Consider the following 16,275-nt stretch of genomic DNA (forward strand, 5'->3'; position numbering starts at 1 on the left):
TCAGAAGAGGATTCCTTAGTACTGCCTGTTGCAGCTTGCATTCCAGACAGACTCTGAGAAATCATATTGACTTGCTGAGTCAATATTTTGTTCTGAGCCAATATGGCATTCAGAGTATCAATCTCAAGAACTCCTTTCTTCTGAGTTGTCCCGTTATTCACAAGATTCCTTTCAGAAGTGTACATGAATTGGTTATTTGCAACCACCTCAATGAGTTCCTGGGCTTCTTCAAGCGTCTTCTTCAGATGAAGAGATCCACCAGCAGAGTTGTCCAATGACATCTTGGACAGTTCAGACAGACCATCATAGAATATGCATATGATGCTCCATTCTGAAAGCATGCCAGAAGGACACCTTCTGATCAATTGCTTGTATCTTTCCCAAGCTTCATAGAGGGATTCGCCTTCCTTCTGTCTGAAGGTTTGGACTTCCACTCTAAGCTTACTCAATTTTTGAGGTGGAAAGAACTTTGCCAAGAAGGCATTGACCAGCTTTTCCAAAGAGTTCAGGCTTTCTTTAGGTTGTGAGTCCAACCATGTCCTAGCTCTGTCTCTTACAACAAAAAGGGAATAGCATAAGTCTGTAGACCTCAGGGTCAACCCCATGGGTCTTAACAGTGTCACAGATTTGCAAGAATTCAGCTAAAAATTGATGAGGATCTTCCAATGGAAGTCCATGATACTTGCAATTCTGCTGCATTAGAGAAACTAATTGAGGCTTAAGCTCAAAGTTGTTTGCTCCAATTGCAGGAATTGAGATGCTCCTTCCACAGAAGTCAGAAGAAGGTGCAATGAAGTCACCAAGCATCTTCCTTGCTTTGTTGGCATCATTATTATTTTCGGCTGCCATGTCTTCTGCTTTTTCGAAAATTTTTGTTAGGTCCTCTTCAGAGTTTTGTGCTTTAGCTGCTCTTAGCTTCCTCTTCAGAGTCCTTTCAGGTTTAGGATCAGCTTCAACAAGAATGCCTTTATCTTTGTTCCTGCTCATATGATAGAGAAGAAGACAAAGAAAGTATGGAATCCTCTATGTCACAGTATAGAGATTTCTTAATGTGTCAGAGGAAAAGAAGAATAGAAGGTTGAGGTAGAGAGGAGAATTCGAACTTATGAAGAAGGAGAGAGTCCGAATTGCTAATTGAGGAGGAGTGTTAGTCCTTAAATAGAATAAGGTGAGGAGGGGGAAAGAATTCGAATTTAAATTAAAATAAAAGGAAAATATTTTTGTTTTTATTTTAAAATGTAGTTAGAATTCAAAAATTAGAAAGGGAAATAAAATAAAATTTAAAAACTAAATAAATTTCTTAATTAAAAAGATTTTTTTTAAAAAAATGGTTAGTGATTTTCAAAAATTAGAGAGATAAAAGTAGTTAGGTGGGTTTGAAAAAGATATGATTGAAATAGGAAACTTTTAAAATCAAACAAAAAGTCAAGTAGTTAATTTGGAAAGATTTGAAAATCAATTTTAAAAAGATAAGAAGTTAGAAGAGATTTTGAAATTGATTTTGAAAAAGATATGATTGAGATTTATTTTGAAAAAGTTTTAAAACGGAAATAAAAAAAATTTGATTTTGAAAATTAAAGTTGACTACTTGACTAACAAGAAACTAAAAGATATGATTTCAAAATTTAAAAATTGAACCTTTCTTAATAGGCAAGTAACAACTTGAGAATTTTGAATCAATCACATTAAATATTAGCATTAATTTTGAAAAATTATGAAGATTTGAAAAAGATTTGAATTAAAAACTAACTTACCTCCCTTGTGCTGTCTTGGCATTAAACGCCCAGAATGGTATCCATTCTGGCATTTAACGCCCAAAATACTATCCTTTTGGGCGTTTAAAGCCCAGCCAGGTACCCTGGCTGGCGTTTAAATGCTAGTTTTTCTTCCTTATTGGGCGTTTTGAACGCCCAGCTTTTTCTCTGTAATTCCTCTGCTGAATGTTCTGAATCTTCAATTCTCTGTATTATTGACTTGAAAAGACATGATTTTGAAAAAAAAAATTTGAATTTTTAATGATGAGAAACAACAAAATGCAACTAATCATGGAAAACTAAGATCAAATAAGTGATGCATGCAAGACACCAAACTTAGAAATTTTCATATTAGAGACACTAACAAATTGAGAATGCACATGAGAAACAACAAAAGACACAAAACAAGAGAATTTAAAGATCAGACCCAAGCAAATCATCAAGAACAACTTGAAGATCAATGAAGAACATAATACATATATTCGAAAAATGCAAGAAAATTAAAAATATGCAAGACACCAAACTTAAAAATAGACACTAGACTTAAACAATAAACACAAAATTTTTTGTTTTTATGATTTTATTATTTTTTTTGTATTTTTCAAAAATTATTTGGAAAAAGAAAATAAGGAATTCAAAATTCTTAATGAGAATTCTAAGAATCATGCAATGTTAGTCTAAAACTTCGGTCCAGGAATTAGACATGGCTTACTAGCCAGCCAAGCTTTCAGTGAAAGCCTCGGTCCAAAACACTAGACATGGCCAATGGCCAGCCAAGCTTTAGCAGATCATTACATTCAACAACAAGATTGATAGAAATCAACAAGCTCTTGTGATGATAAGTTGAAACCTCGGTCCAGAAGATTAGACATGGCTTTACAGCCAGCCAGACTTCAACAAATCATCATGAAACTCTAGAATTCATTCTTAAAAATTCTGAAGAGCAAAATAAATTTTATATTTTTTTTTTCGAAAATAAAAAACTTAAAAATAAAATAAAATTACCTAATCTGAGCAACAAGATGAACCGTTAGTTGTCCAAACTTGAACAATCCCCGGCAACGGCGCCAAAAACTTGGTACACGGAATCATGATCTCACACTTTTCACATAACTCCGTGCAGCTGACCAACAAGTGCACTGGATCGTCCAAGTAATACCTTACGTGAGTAAAGGTCGATCCCACGGAGATTGTCGGCTTAGAGCAAGCTATGGTCATCCTTGTAAATCTCAGTCAGGCAGATTCAAATGGTTACGGGATTTTGATAATTAAAATATAATTAAAACAGAAAATAAGATAGAAGTACTTATGTAATTCATTGGTGGGATTTCAGATAAGCGTATGAAGATGCTTTGTTCCTTCTGAATCTCTGCTTTCCTATTGCCTTCATCCAATCATTCATACTCCTTTCCATGGCAAGTTGTATGTTGGGGGATCACCGTTGTCAATGGCTACCGACCGTCCTCTCAGTGAAAATGGTCCAAATCCGCTGTCACCGCACGGCTAATCATCTGTCGATTATCACTCATGTTGGAATAGGATCCATTGATCCTTTTGCATCTGTCACTACGCCCAACACTCGTGAGTTTGAAGCTCATCACAGTCATTCCATCCCAGATCCTACTCGGAACACCACAGACATGGTTTAGACTTTCCAGATCTCAAGAATGCTGCCAATTGATTCTAGCTTATACCACGAAGACTCTGATCTCACGGAATGGAGGGCTCTGTTGTCAGGAGAGGCAACCATGCGTCGTGAATCAGGAGGCTAAGAGATACACACTCAAGCTATTGCAGATAGAACGGAGGTGGTTGTCAGGTACGCGTTCATAGGTGAGAATAATGATGAGTGTCACGGATCATCACATTCATCAGGTTGAAGTGCGAGTGAATATCTTAGAACAAGAATAAGCTTGAATTGAATGGAAAACAGTAATAATTGCATTAACTCACGAGGAACAGCAGAGCTCCACACCTTAATCTCTGGGGTGTAGAAATTCCACCGTTGAAAATACATAAGTGAAAATAGGGTAGACATGGCCGAGTGGCCAGCCTCCCATGGAGGTCTCAGAACGTAAAGTTACATAATATGTTCCAGAGATGAAAATACAATAGTAAAAGGTCCTATTTATAATGAACTAGTAACCTAGGTTTTACAGAAATGAGTAAATGATGCACAAAATCTACTTCCGGGGCCCACTTGGTGTGTGCTTGGGCTGAGCATTGAAGCTTTTTTATGCTTGGGCTGTTCCTGGAGTTAAACGCCAGCTTTTGTGCCAATTTGGGCATTTAACTCCAATTCTGGTGCCAGTCTGGGCGTTTTACGCCAGAAATTTTAGGCTGACTTTGAACGCCGATCTGGGCTATCAAATCTCGGAAAAAGTATGGACTATTATATATTGCTGGAAAGCCCAGGATGTCTACTTTCCAACGCAATTGAGAGCGCACCAATTGGGTATCTGTAGCTCCAGAAAATCCACTTCGAGTGTAGAGAGGTCAGAATCCAACAGCATCTGCAATCCTTTTTCAGCCTCTGAATCAGATTTTTGCTCAGGTCCCTCAATTTCAGCTAGAAAATACCTGAAATCACAGAAAAACACATAAACTCATAGTAAAGTCCAGAAATGTGATTTTTATTTAAAAACTAATAAAAATTTAATAAAAATTAACTAATTCATATTAAAAACTACCTAAAAATAATGCCAAAAAGCGTATAAATTATCCGCTCATCATCCATCCATTTCAAGCAAGCCATATTCGAGTGGGACAATAAAGCTAATAGAGATGAATTTTTCCAACTCAAATGTAGGAGTAGATGACAACCTAGGCAAAGAAGCTTCCAAGGATCTTGACAAAGCCTATTCAACTCCCGTCCTCCTTTTTCTACGGACCTCCATCTCTCCACAAGATTTTTCAAATTCAATCCTTTGTTCATCAATTCCATCCAACTCTTCTCCCTTACTAAAACCATCATTGGGAGGATGAGAGAAATCTACCTCCACTTTACTTTCTAATTCACCGGGAGAAGGTTCTTTAAGTTCAAAGGATTCTTCACCACTAAGATTTGATGCATGATCTTCATCACCAAGGGAACTCAATTCTTGATCTATCCCATCCAATTCTTCATATGGAATATGCCTTGGAGGTTGTGTATTTCCCTCCTCAACATCAAATTCAATCTTCTTGGAGGGATTTTCTTCCACTCTAGGTTCCCATGGAGGTTCCGCATCTCCTAAGTCTTCCACCACTTCTTCCTCTTCTTCAACAATCATAGCTTCCTCCAATTGTTCTAACACAAAGCAACATTCCTCATTTTCCACTGGGATTTCCAATCTCTCCTTCATGCTAGGCTTTTCAATTGATTCTCCACGTGTGGCCATGGGGTGCTTTGAGGGTTCAAGCATTGGGAGGTAAATCAGTTTACCACCTCATCTAAGGCGGCCGTGAATTCTAGCACCTCCCTTTGAATTTCTTCTTGCCCTTGACGTAGCAAAGTGAGATAATCATCCGTTAGGGCTTGAGGTGGATAGGAGGGTTCATTAGTTTGGAGAAATGGTTCATAATAGGAAGATGGTTCTTCTTGATAGGGGTGTGGCGATTCAACACTCTCTAATTTTTCTACTCGTTGCACAACACACTCCACAGTTGCTCCTCCATAATCATCCTTGAACACGTTTTGCTTGTAGCATGAATCCCATGAGTCTATCTTTTGACGGATGGTTGCTTGAAGCCAATCCATTGATTCCTTGAGGCGATCTCTTGATTCTTGTTCCAAATTGCTAACATAAGTAAGATCATATTGCTCTTGGATCGATGGACATAAATATTCTTCCATGGAGGGTTGTGGTGGAAAGTAGAATTCATCTTGTGGGTGAAAATTTGTATACATTGGAGGTGGTTCTTCTTGGTAATAGCATGGAGGAGGTGGTTCTTGGAGGTATTGAGGTTGGAATGGTGGTGGTTCTATGTGTGGTTCATATGGCTCATATGATTGTTGGCATGGTGGGTAAGGATTAGGGTCATATGAAGGTGTTTGGTAAAAGGGGCTTGTGAGTATGGTTGAGGGTTATATTGAGGATGAGGTTCATAAGCATATGGGGAAGCTTGTTGGTAACTACAAGGGGTCCACCATAGCCATTGGATTGATATGCAATAGGGGTTGGATTATACCTTTAGGAAACCGGAGGAGGTTGTTGCCAAGAAGGTTGATCAATCTCTTGAGGCTCCTCCCTTCCTTGATTGTTCCACCCTTGATGCACATCTTCATTGAGGCTTCCATTCCCTACAACATAATTGTAACCAAACTCATAGCCAAAAGGGTGAGAATTCATGATAGCAAGAGCAAATGAAAACAAAATCAAATAAGAAACAAGAAAACTAAATCCTAAAACTAGCAAAGACTAAGAATCAATCCAAAAGTCAAGCTATTCACAATATTAACATATGTACAATAACCAATAACAAGGCACACATTTGCAATTCCCCGGCAATGGCGCCATTTTGATGAAGGGAAAATTCATTGGCATAGAATTTCACAAATAAATTCTCGTTGCAGGTATAGTTTCTAAACCAACAAATAATCCTCTCATGCAAAAAATTGTTTGTCACAAGTACAATTCCCAATAAAAATAACTGAAGTATTAAACCTCGTGTCGTCTCTCAAAGGAATTGTAGGGAAGTGTTCTTATTATTGGTTATGGGATGTATATTTTGGGGTTTTGAATAAGGAACATGAAATATAAATGACAAGAAAGTAAATGAAACTCAAATGTAAAGAGGTCTTGGCAAGGGTTGATGTTTAAGGATCTTTATCCTTGTTACTAACCACAACATGATAATTGCAAGGATCAATCTCATTAAGTCATCCTCTAACAAATGAAGGAAAGTCAAATGAGCTACACCAATCCTAATCCATAAGTCCTAACCACTCACCAATTAACTTAGTGAGAGCTAGAGTCAATGGACACCAATTATCAAGACTTGGACGTTAGCAACTCAATTTCACCTAAGTTACCATCCCAAGCCAAGAACACAAAAATCTACTTTAACATCCTTCCAAGCATTTTGTCAAACAATTGGAAGGCACAAAAGGAAAGCAAGATAAAATTGCAAGAAATGTAAATCTACAACTACTAATTGTAAGGAAATTAAAAGCAACAACTCAAATCAACAATAAAGGAAATCAACATAAATTGCATTAAAGAGAAATAGAAGAAACAAGAGTGCATCAACAACAAAGTAAACAAGTACAAGAAGTAAAGTACAAAACTAAGAAAACAAAGGTAGAAGAACAAGAAATTGAAAAGGAAAAGTAAATCAAAGCATGAATTAAACCTAGATCTAAGAATTTCTAATCTACATCTAACCTAATTCTAGAGAGAAGAGAGAGCTTATCTCTCTAAAAACTAACTAAAACATGTGTAAAACTAAACTATGTGTTCTCCCCCCTTGACTGCATGTAATAGACTCAGAAATGACTTAGATTTGGGCCTGGGAAGCCCAGAAATCGCCCCCAGCGTTTTCACTTTAATGAAGTCACGTGCGAGCGCTGACGCGTACGCGTGGGTCACGTGTACGCATCGCCATGCGACTTCATATTCCACGCGTGCGCGTCTGCTGCGCATGCGCGTCAATGAATGCACTCCCAATCCTTGATTTCCCATGATTTCTCCACTTTGCATGCTTTTCTCTTCACTCCTTTGATCCATTCCTAGCCTTTCCAACCTAAATTCACTAACAAACGCATCAAGGCATCTAGTGGAATCAAAGGTGAATTAAAATTAACCAATTAAGGGCCTAAAAAGCATGTTTTCACATTTAAGCACAAATTAGGAAAAATACATGAAACCATGCCATTTCATGGAATAAATGTGGGAAAAGGGTGATAAAATCTCCTATATTCAGCATAGAATGCACCACGAAATAGTGGAGCATCACGCGAGGAGGAGGGAACTCGCCTGATGAGCAAAATAGCCTCTATGGCTTCCCCTCGCGATCGTATGAGGACCCCCTCTCGTAGGAACGACCTTCCTTCCGGCTCCTAGGAAAGACGCCCCTTCGGGGGACGGGTGGTGACAACGCAAGGATCATGCAGGAATTGCTCTACCGAGTGCAAAATCTTGAAAGGGAGCTGGCGGCCAAGGATCGCTACCGACCCAGCCCGAGCATCTTTTGTACCCTGTCTCCCCCTAGGAGATCAGAAGCCCGGGGAAGAAGCCCCCGGAGGGACCGTACTAGGCGCAGAGCAGATGCTCGATCTCCCTCGACCCATGACGGGTCCGAGGGCCAAGGTGAGAACAGAGAAAGGCTAAGAAGGCGACGTGACCCCATAATCATGGGAGCGCTCCCTTTCACCCCTCCATCCTCATGGTCCGGCTGCCGAAACACTTTGACAAGCCAACAGATATGAGATACGATGGAACCCAAGACCCTCAGGAATACCTAACGGCCTTTGAGGCCGGATGAACCTCGAGGGTGTTGGCGTCGCGGTGAGGTGTCGTGCTTTCCCCGTGACCTTGGCAGGACCGGCAATCTGGTAGTTTAATGCGCTTCTATAGGGGTCCATTACGACCTTCTCAGACATAACTCGCAGCTTTTTAGCACAGTTTTCCACACGCATCGCCAAAGTCAAACATCCCGTTAACCTTTTAGGAATCACCCAAAGAGCCAGTGAGCCGACTAGGAAATTTCTCAACAGATTCAACGATGAGTGCCTAGAAATTGACGGCCTGACCGACTCAGTGGCCAGTCTATGCCTGACGAACGGTTTGTTAAATGAGGATTTTAGAAAGCACCTCACTACCAAGCCCGTGTGGACGATGCAAAAGATTCAGAATGTGACGAGAGAGTACATTAACGATGAGGAGGTTAGCCAGGTCATGGCGGCCAATAAGCGACAGCCAGTCAACCCCCTACCCGTCAACCTGGGCACAGGGAAAGGGTGAAAGAACCCCCCAAGGACGGGGGATCAGCTAAACCTTTCAAACCTTTCCCTCGAGTAAGAAAGTTCACAAACTATACCCTCCTTACGGCCCCAATAGTGGAAGTCTACCAGCATATCACTAACAAGGGCATCCTGTCAAAGCCCCGGCAACTAAGAGACAGAACAAGCGGGAACAAGAGCTTGTACTGTGACTACCACAAGGGGTTTGGCCACAAAACCAAGGATTGCTTTGACCTGAAAGATGCCTTGGAGCAAGCCATTTGCGAAAGAAAGCTAACCGAGTTTTCCCAATTCATAAGGGAGCCCAGGAGAAGGGAGCGAGAGCGTTGCGAGGAAGATCGTGGCCGAGTTGTGAAACAGAAACAGGGACCTAGCGAGGACAACGACAATGCCCTCACTGTGATAAACGTGGTGGTCGGGAGAGACTCACCCCCCAAGTCAAGGTCTGCCACCAAAAAGGACGCCAAAGTCTTAGCCATGTCATCGGAGAACCATAGACCCCCGCCCAAGGAACTCCTTGTGGATACTGGGGCCGACTCCAATATCATGTTCAAAAACGTGTTTGACGCCCTAGGACTCCGCGAGACCGACCTAAAAACCCACCAGCACGAGGTCGTCGGCCTAGGAGACAACTTCATAAAACCCGACGGGACAATCGTCCTCCCAGTTTGTATCGGTGGAGGAGAAGGAAAGAGGTCGATAATGGCCAAGTTTGTACTCCTAAGAGACTCCACAGCTTACAATGCCATCCTGGGGAGGAAGACGATCAATGAGTTTTCCGCCGTGATATGCACCAAGCTTCTCTTAATGAAATTTGTCACTGGCAACGGGTTCGTTGGATCCCTCAGGGGAGACCTAGAAACGGCGGTTGCATGTGACAACGCCAGCCTCTCCTTGGAAAAGAAGTCAAAGGAAGCATCCGCGGTTTTTCTGGCCGACTTAGACGCCAGAGTGGACAACAAGCCGAAACCCGAGCCCGAAGGAGATCTAGAGAAGTTTCGGGTCGGAGACACGGAGGACAAGTTCACCTTGGTGAACAGGAACCTCCCCCACAATCTGAAAGAACCTCTCATGGAGGCCATTAGGGTAAACGGCGACCTATTTGCCTGGACCCCAACCGACATGCCTGGGGTGAACTCGGGAGCAACCTACCAGAGGCTAATGAACAAGGTGTTCGTGGACCTCATCGGTAGGTCGGTCGAAGTTTACATCAACGATGTCTTGGTGAATACCAGCCAACCAGAGGACCTAGTCGGTGACCTAGAGACCGTCTTCACGTCTCTTCGCAAGCACAATATGAGACTCAATCCCCTCAAATGCGCCTTCGCCATGGAGGCTGGGAAGTTTCTCGGCTTCATGATAACCCAGAGGAGGGTTGAGGCCAACCCAGACAAGTGCGAAGCCATTCTGTGAATGACAAGCCCAGGTTGCGTTAAAGACGGCCCTATCCCATTTTCTCGGCGCGTCGGCAGCGAAAGCTCTACCCTTCTTCAACCTCATGAGGAAAGAGATAGCCTTCGAATGGACCCCAGCCTGTTAGAAAGATTTCGACCATTTCAAGAAGATACTTTCAGCCCCATCTGTCCTGGGCAAGCCTAAAAATGGCGAGAGGTTGTTCCTGTACTTGGCAGCGACAGACGAGGCCTTGGCGGCCGTCCTAGTCAGAGAAGATGACAAAATCCAACAGCCGGTTTATTTCATTAGCAAAGTGCTACAAGGCACGGAGCTAAGGTACACGAAGCTGGAAAAGCTGGCTTACGCGCTCCTGACTTCGTCTCGAAGACTGAGGCAGTACTTTCAGGGGCACCGGATCACCGTGAGAACAAACCAAGCAATCCGCCAAGTTTTGCAGAAACCCGATCTGGTGGAATGGATGATGACATGGGAAATCGAGCAGTATGAGCCTAGACATGCAATCAAGGCTTAGAAAATGGCAGATTTCCTAGTAGAGGTAACTGGGGACCCCCACGAGAACCCGGGCACACGGTGAAAGCTCCATGTCGACGGAGCCTCCAACCAAGCGTTTGGGGGAGCAGGGATAATCCTTGAAAGTTCAGAGGGGGTGGTCTACGAATAGTCTATGAAGTTCGATTTTCCAATCTCGAATAACGAGACAGAGTACGAGGCCTTGATAGGAGGTCTACTCTTGGCGAAAGAAGTCGGGGCAACGCGAGTTGAGGTAAACAGTGATTCTAAGTCGTTACTTCCCGGATCAATGGGACCTACCAGCCTAGAGATTCTTTGTTACAGAAATACTTGGAAAAGGTTAAAAATTTAAGTGAAGACTTTGAGAAGATTGTGGTGCAGCATGTCCCAAGAGAAAGGAATGCACGGGCTGACCTCTTGTCAAAGCTGGCAAGCACGAAGCCAGGGTCAGAAAACCAATCTTTGATTCAAGGGCTGATAAAGGAGCCTACGGTGACCCTGTGGGTGTCCCGAGCAACGAGTATCCCTTCGTGGATTGATCCAATTGTTAGCTTCTTGGAGGAAGGTAAACTCCCTGACGACGAGAACGCTGCAAAGGTGATAAGAAGGGAAGCGGCCAAGTATGTGACGATACAAGGCCAGCTGTTCGAGAGAGGGCTAAGCCAGCCCCTACTAAAATGCCTATGCCCCGACCAGACGGACTACGTCTTGAGCGAAGTCCACGAAGGATGTTGTGGCCACCACATTAGGGAAAAGACCTTGTCTAGAAAGCTCGTCAGGGCCGGTTACTATTGGCCCTCGATGATGACGGATGCCCAAGAACTCGTAAAGAGATGTAAGAAATGCCAAGAAAATGCCAACTTCAACAAGACCCTGACAGCGGGGTTGAGCCTACTGATGGCTCCCCGACCCTTTTGTCAATGGGAAGTTGATCTACTGGGGCCCTTCCCGGTAGCCACTGGGCAGGTCAAATACCTGATCGTGGCCATTGACTACGACACTAAGAGGGCCAAGACAGAACCACTGGCTAATATATCGTCGGCAAACTGCCGAAAAATCATGTGGAGACAGGTAATCTCCAGGTTTGGAATCCCGGAGGTCGTGTTATCGGATAAGGAAATAAACATTTTAATTTTATCAACTAGGCAAACATCAATCTTGATTTCACCTATTTTATGATAATTGATGAGCTTGTTGAGGACAATCAATCAAGAATCTTCTTGATAATAGTATAAAAAATTTAAGACAGAGCTTTCGATGTCAATAAATCAATGCAGTCAAGAACCACTAACTCTGATAACTACAGTAAACATTAACATTTTATCATCAATCCATAAATCCAAAATCATAATACAATATAAAGAAACGAAGCAACTAATTAACATGATAAAAAAAGGCAAAGAGGTGTAGCGTTAGGGTTTAGCAAATACCAACAATATCAAAAAAAGAAGGAATGAAAGAAGACATACCTGCATGAAGGAGGAAGGGTAGCATCGCAGCTGACGGAAGCAAGCGGCAGCGGCAGCAAACAACAGAAGCAGTAACTCGCATGAGAGAAACAAGCTCCTCCATGGAGAAACACGCCCCAGGTGGATGCTCCTCAATAGCGATGATGGATGGAGTCGTGGGAAGCGGTCAACGACGGCGAAAGAGAAAGGAGAGAGAAGTGAGGTTAATGATGTTGCAAAAATGGAAAGGACAGATTTGCAAATTTAAATTTAGGGTTAATTTTACTTGCGGATATACCATTAGAAAAATCCGCCAATAACACACAGCTTATGACCGAAACGTGCGTTCCATTTAATTATCTTACCGTCGGATTCTCCTCCCTAAATTTGACGGTAATAATCGTGCCAATTTTTTTTTCTCCAATTATTACCGGCAAATTTATTGTCGAAATCCGAATCCGACGATAATTTTTTACCCAACAAGTTTATTGCCAAATTCGCCAATAAATCATTTATTGCCAAATCCGCCAATATATCCACCACTAAATCCAATAATATTCGACGTTTGTTTTTCTTATAGTATCCTTTATTACACCTTTCCAAGGTAAGGTTTTAGACATCTACTGTCTTTAATGCCATGATTTGGCTATATTCTGAGTTATTATAATTTACACCTTTTAATAGTGTTTACATTAGACTTTAATGAGTTTGTAACGTAATATTATCGATTAATCGTAATTTGGGAGTTATTAATGTTGTCCAGAACACAATCATTAGAATCATGGTGATAATAATCAGTTCAAGTTTAAACTAAAGAATGGGAAATGGGAACGGAAAATAACCTTAGTGGCAAATTAAAAGTTAAAGAGTGGATACTGGATAGCGTAGTGGAAATTTCAAATTTTGTTGCCAAGGTAATGTGATGGATGAACAATTACAAAATGCAGTTTCGTTGAAATTGGGTCCACCAAAATTGTCGACGAATCTGGCACCAGCATGCATCAATCATAATATTACCCTAAACTCCAACATAGAATGGGCCATACGTCAAATGAGATTTCCTTGTAATGAAAGGAATCCAATTCCATGAGCTTTTCAACGTAACCTACAAAGAATGATACAATTTTACACTACCCAAAGAATCCCCACACCTTTTAAGAAATCTCGGAATCGGAGGAACCACTTAATTTCTATAACTAACCGAAATACTTTTCCAATTTATGGCTCTCACTTGTTTCTTTCTTCATAAAGATTTCTATTGGATTGAGCCTTCAAAATGCTCTCTCCATGTATCTGTACATTGATCCAGTTAAGATGACACTGCAATGTAACCAACTCTACTCTCAACTCATCATTCGTCATCACAGGGCATCATGTTTAGATCTGGAATCAAGAATGAAGCTGCGTGTGATTTAGTTTCAACCAGGGGACCCAAAGAAGGCTTATAGCACTCTTCATCTGATTTTGAACTTGGATTCTTCTGATGTTTTAAGCTCATATCACGCTGAGATGAAATGGAATAGATATTAGGTATCATTGGCATTTTGCACTAAATTAAAATGGAAGAATGCCTTGAATGTTTACTTTACCGCACCTTGATCCTCTTCAGGGTCTCATTTTGGGCTCTCTGGGCTTCAAAGTTTGCATTTAAATGTTCTATCTCCTGATTAATTAATCAGCTTGATATTAGTAACCGCATGCTAATATGGAGATAACTTTTCTTTGACCATGCAAATAAAAAGATATACCTTTTTCAAATAAGTCCTCTCATTGAGTAGGGAGGTCTCTTGTTCTTTTAGTTCTGCAAAGGTCTGAAAAATATACAATATGTAATGTAATGCAAGACAAGAGAAGAGAATCAAGAGATCATTTGATGAAAGATGCAACAAAAGAAAGGAGGTTCGTAGGTATACCTTTTTTCTTCTGCACTTGCTCGTTGGGATAGATGAGTTGACCGTGTATCCACTTGTGGCAGTAGTCGTAGCTGTACCCTGAAATTCAAATGGCAACAAGTGTTATGACACGTGTCATGTGAATGAGAAGGACGTGGTTGCAAAGATTGCCATGTATTCAGGAACTTGGTTTTTTTTTTGTGTATGGCAATGCCACTACATTCTACACCTCATTGAAGAAAACGGGGGTGGGGGCCACCTCCTAATCCTTAATGCTAAATATGTTAATTAAGGGGCACCAACTTCAACTACCGCCATTCCTTCTCATCAATATACCATCATCCCCGTGATATTCATTTATACCCCCCACAACACCCACGGGTACACCAAGAACCAAACCTAACCTCTTCTTCCACTCCACTCCACTCCACTCCACTCCAATCCACACATAATAACTAAATCACCCTATGGAAGGGTCCCACACAGTAAGATTAAGCATTCTAAATTAGTGAGAGTTAGCCCCAATTAGGAATCTATTTTTCCAGGTCAAATGGAAAACTGTGTCAGCGGAATCTTACTTGGACCTAGGAAGGGTGTTTCGGTCAATCAATAATCTCAGACGCCGGCGCTAGCCACTCCCGTTTCATCCGCTGACCACCCCCGAGGGCATTTCCGTCAACCTACTATTTCTTAATTTTAGATACGAAGGAAAAAGAAAGCAACACATTTCCGTTTTAGAAAAGAAACACGGCAAACGGGAGCTATCTGCCACGCCACGATAGGCATCCTTCTCCATCCGTAATCCGTATCTCATTCTCAGGAACATAAATTGTAGTTTTTTAATTTAAAGTAAAAATAAAAAATAGAAAGGGAAAAAGAAAATAAAGTGGAGGTGAGTTGACAGATTTGCCCGGGAACTCGAAAACGATGCAAGCGATCGGGAACTGATGGAAGGGCAAAACGGTAAATATAAAAACACAAAAAGGAAGCGTCATTCAGAAGACAAGAAAGAATGTCTGATGACGCCGCCAGATCAACCGCCGTGAGCTACCGTGTGCGTCACACGCACGCACATAGATGAGAGTTGAGAGGAAGAAGACGAGAACTACCTTGGATCTGGCGACGTTGTTGCGGGTGGAGTCTTCGTAGCCGTCGGCGGTGCCGCTCCAAGAGAGAGGCGTGGTGGGGCTGCGTCTGGTTGAAGCCGCGGCGTCGCAGCAGCGTGACGTAGGAGTTGTCCTTGACCTAGAGCATGAACGCGGCTGCCTGAGACCCCATGTGAAGGGGAGAAGCTTAGAGTTGCTGTTGTTGTCGTCGGAGAGGGAGTTCTTGAGGCGGAGGAGAATGTTGACCACAAGGGTGTCGTCGGTCATGGCGGTGGTGACCCACTCATCCTTGGCCATCAACGTCATCATCGTCACTCAGTGTTTGACGATGGCAGAAGTCATATACTAAAGAGAAAAAGGAAGGGAGAGCGAGAGTGTGAGTGAGAGAGGAAGAAAGAAGAGCTAAGGGGAAGAAAAGATGAATAGAAAAGGAAGGATAGATTTATATATATGAAAAGAAAAGAAGAGAAACTAATAATAAAAATAAAATGATTAAAAAAATAGTAGTAGTATGTGGTTATGTATGTCATGTTAAGTTTATGTATAAAGGAGAGAGGTGAGGGTTATCGTGTGGCGGTGAAGAAGAATGATGAATGAAAGAGTTAATATTCGTTTTCGTCGACCTTAATTAGTTAAAAGCAGAGCAAAGAAAAGAGTTTCAGTCTTGGAGTGAGTGTGACTACTGTAGCCTCTCCTCACTCTTTCTCGCGCTTTTCCACCTCAGGGCCCACTATTTCCCATCTAGCAGTCCCTAAAACATCACGCTATCTTTATTTTCATCACACAATCTTTATTTTTTAAACCTTAATAAACAAAATTTTCTTTACATAAAATAATAAAAATAATTAAATTTTTATAAAATTATTTTGTTATTTATATTTTAAAATTTTATATTTTTAAATTATAATTTTTCTGTAAATTTTTTTATTATAATGAGTATCAAATTATTGTTGATTATATATTTAAAAATTTAATATTTTAAATTTTACTAAATAATACAGTAATTATTTTAAATTTTAAATTTTTAAAATTTTTTAAAATTATAATTTTTATTATTATTTAATTTATATAGTAAAACTTAATAATTAAAAAACTTATTTATGGAATCACTTTTTTGAATCTTAATATTTTAATATAATTTTTTAAATATTTCATTTAAAACAAAAGGAATTTTATTTTAATACGAAACATATCTATTTATATAAT

General features: G+C 40.9%; 1 protein-coding gene across 1 annotated transcript; it reads right to left on the reverse strand.

The window, feature by feature from the left end:
* Positions 12,952–15,718, reverse strand: LOC107624127. The gene is made up of 5 exons (XM_016326590.2): positions 15,073–15,718; positions 13,985–14,062; positions 13,820–13,882; positions 13,666–13,734; positions 12,952–13,575 (listed from the first exon to the last, which is right to left on the reverse strand). The coding sequence occupies exons 1-5, from the start codon at positions 15,376–15,378 to the stop codon at positions 13,423–13,425; spliced, it is 669 nt and encodes a 222-aa protein (XP_016182076.1). The 5' UTR covers positions 15,379–15,718; the 3' UTR covers positions 12,952–13,422.

Source organism: Arachis ipaensis, chromosome B10, assembly GCF_000816755.2.
Source record: "Arachis ipaensis cultivar K30076 chromosome B10, Araip1.1, whole genome shotgun sequence".
NCBI lineage: Eukaryota > Viridiplantae > Streptophyta > Magnoliopsida > Fabales > Fabaceae > Arachis > Arachis ipaensis.

Excerpts from the sequence above, each read along its gene's own strand:
- LOC107624127 (XM_016326590.2), bottom strand. The coding sequence starts at position 15,378 with ATGATGACGTTGATGGCCAAGGATGAGTGGGTCACCACCGCCATGACC. Across the intron at positions 13,883-13,984 it reads GCAAGTGCAGAAGAAAAAAG|ACCTTTGCAGAACTAAAAGA; the intron begins GTATACCTACGA and ends TATATTTTTCAG. Across the intron at positions 13,735-13,819 it reads AGAGGACTTATTTGAAAAAG|GAGATAGAACATTTAAATGC; the intron begins GTATATCTTTTT and ends TTAATTAATCAG.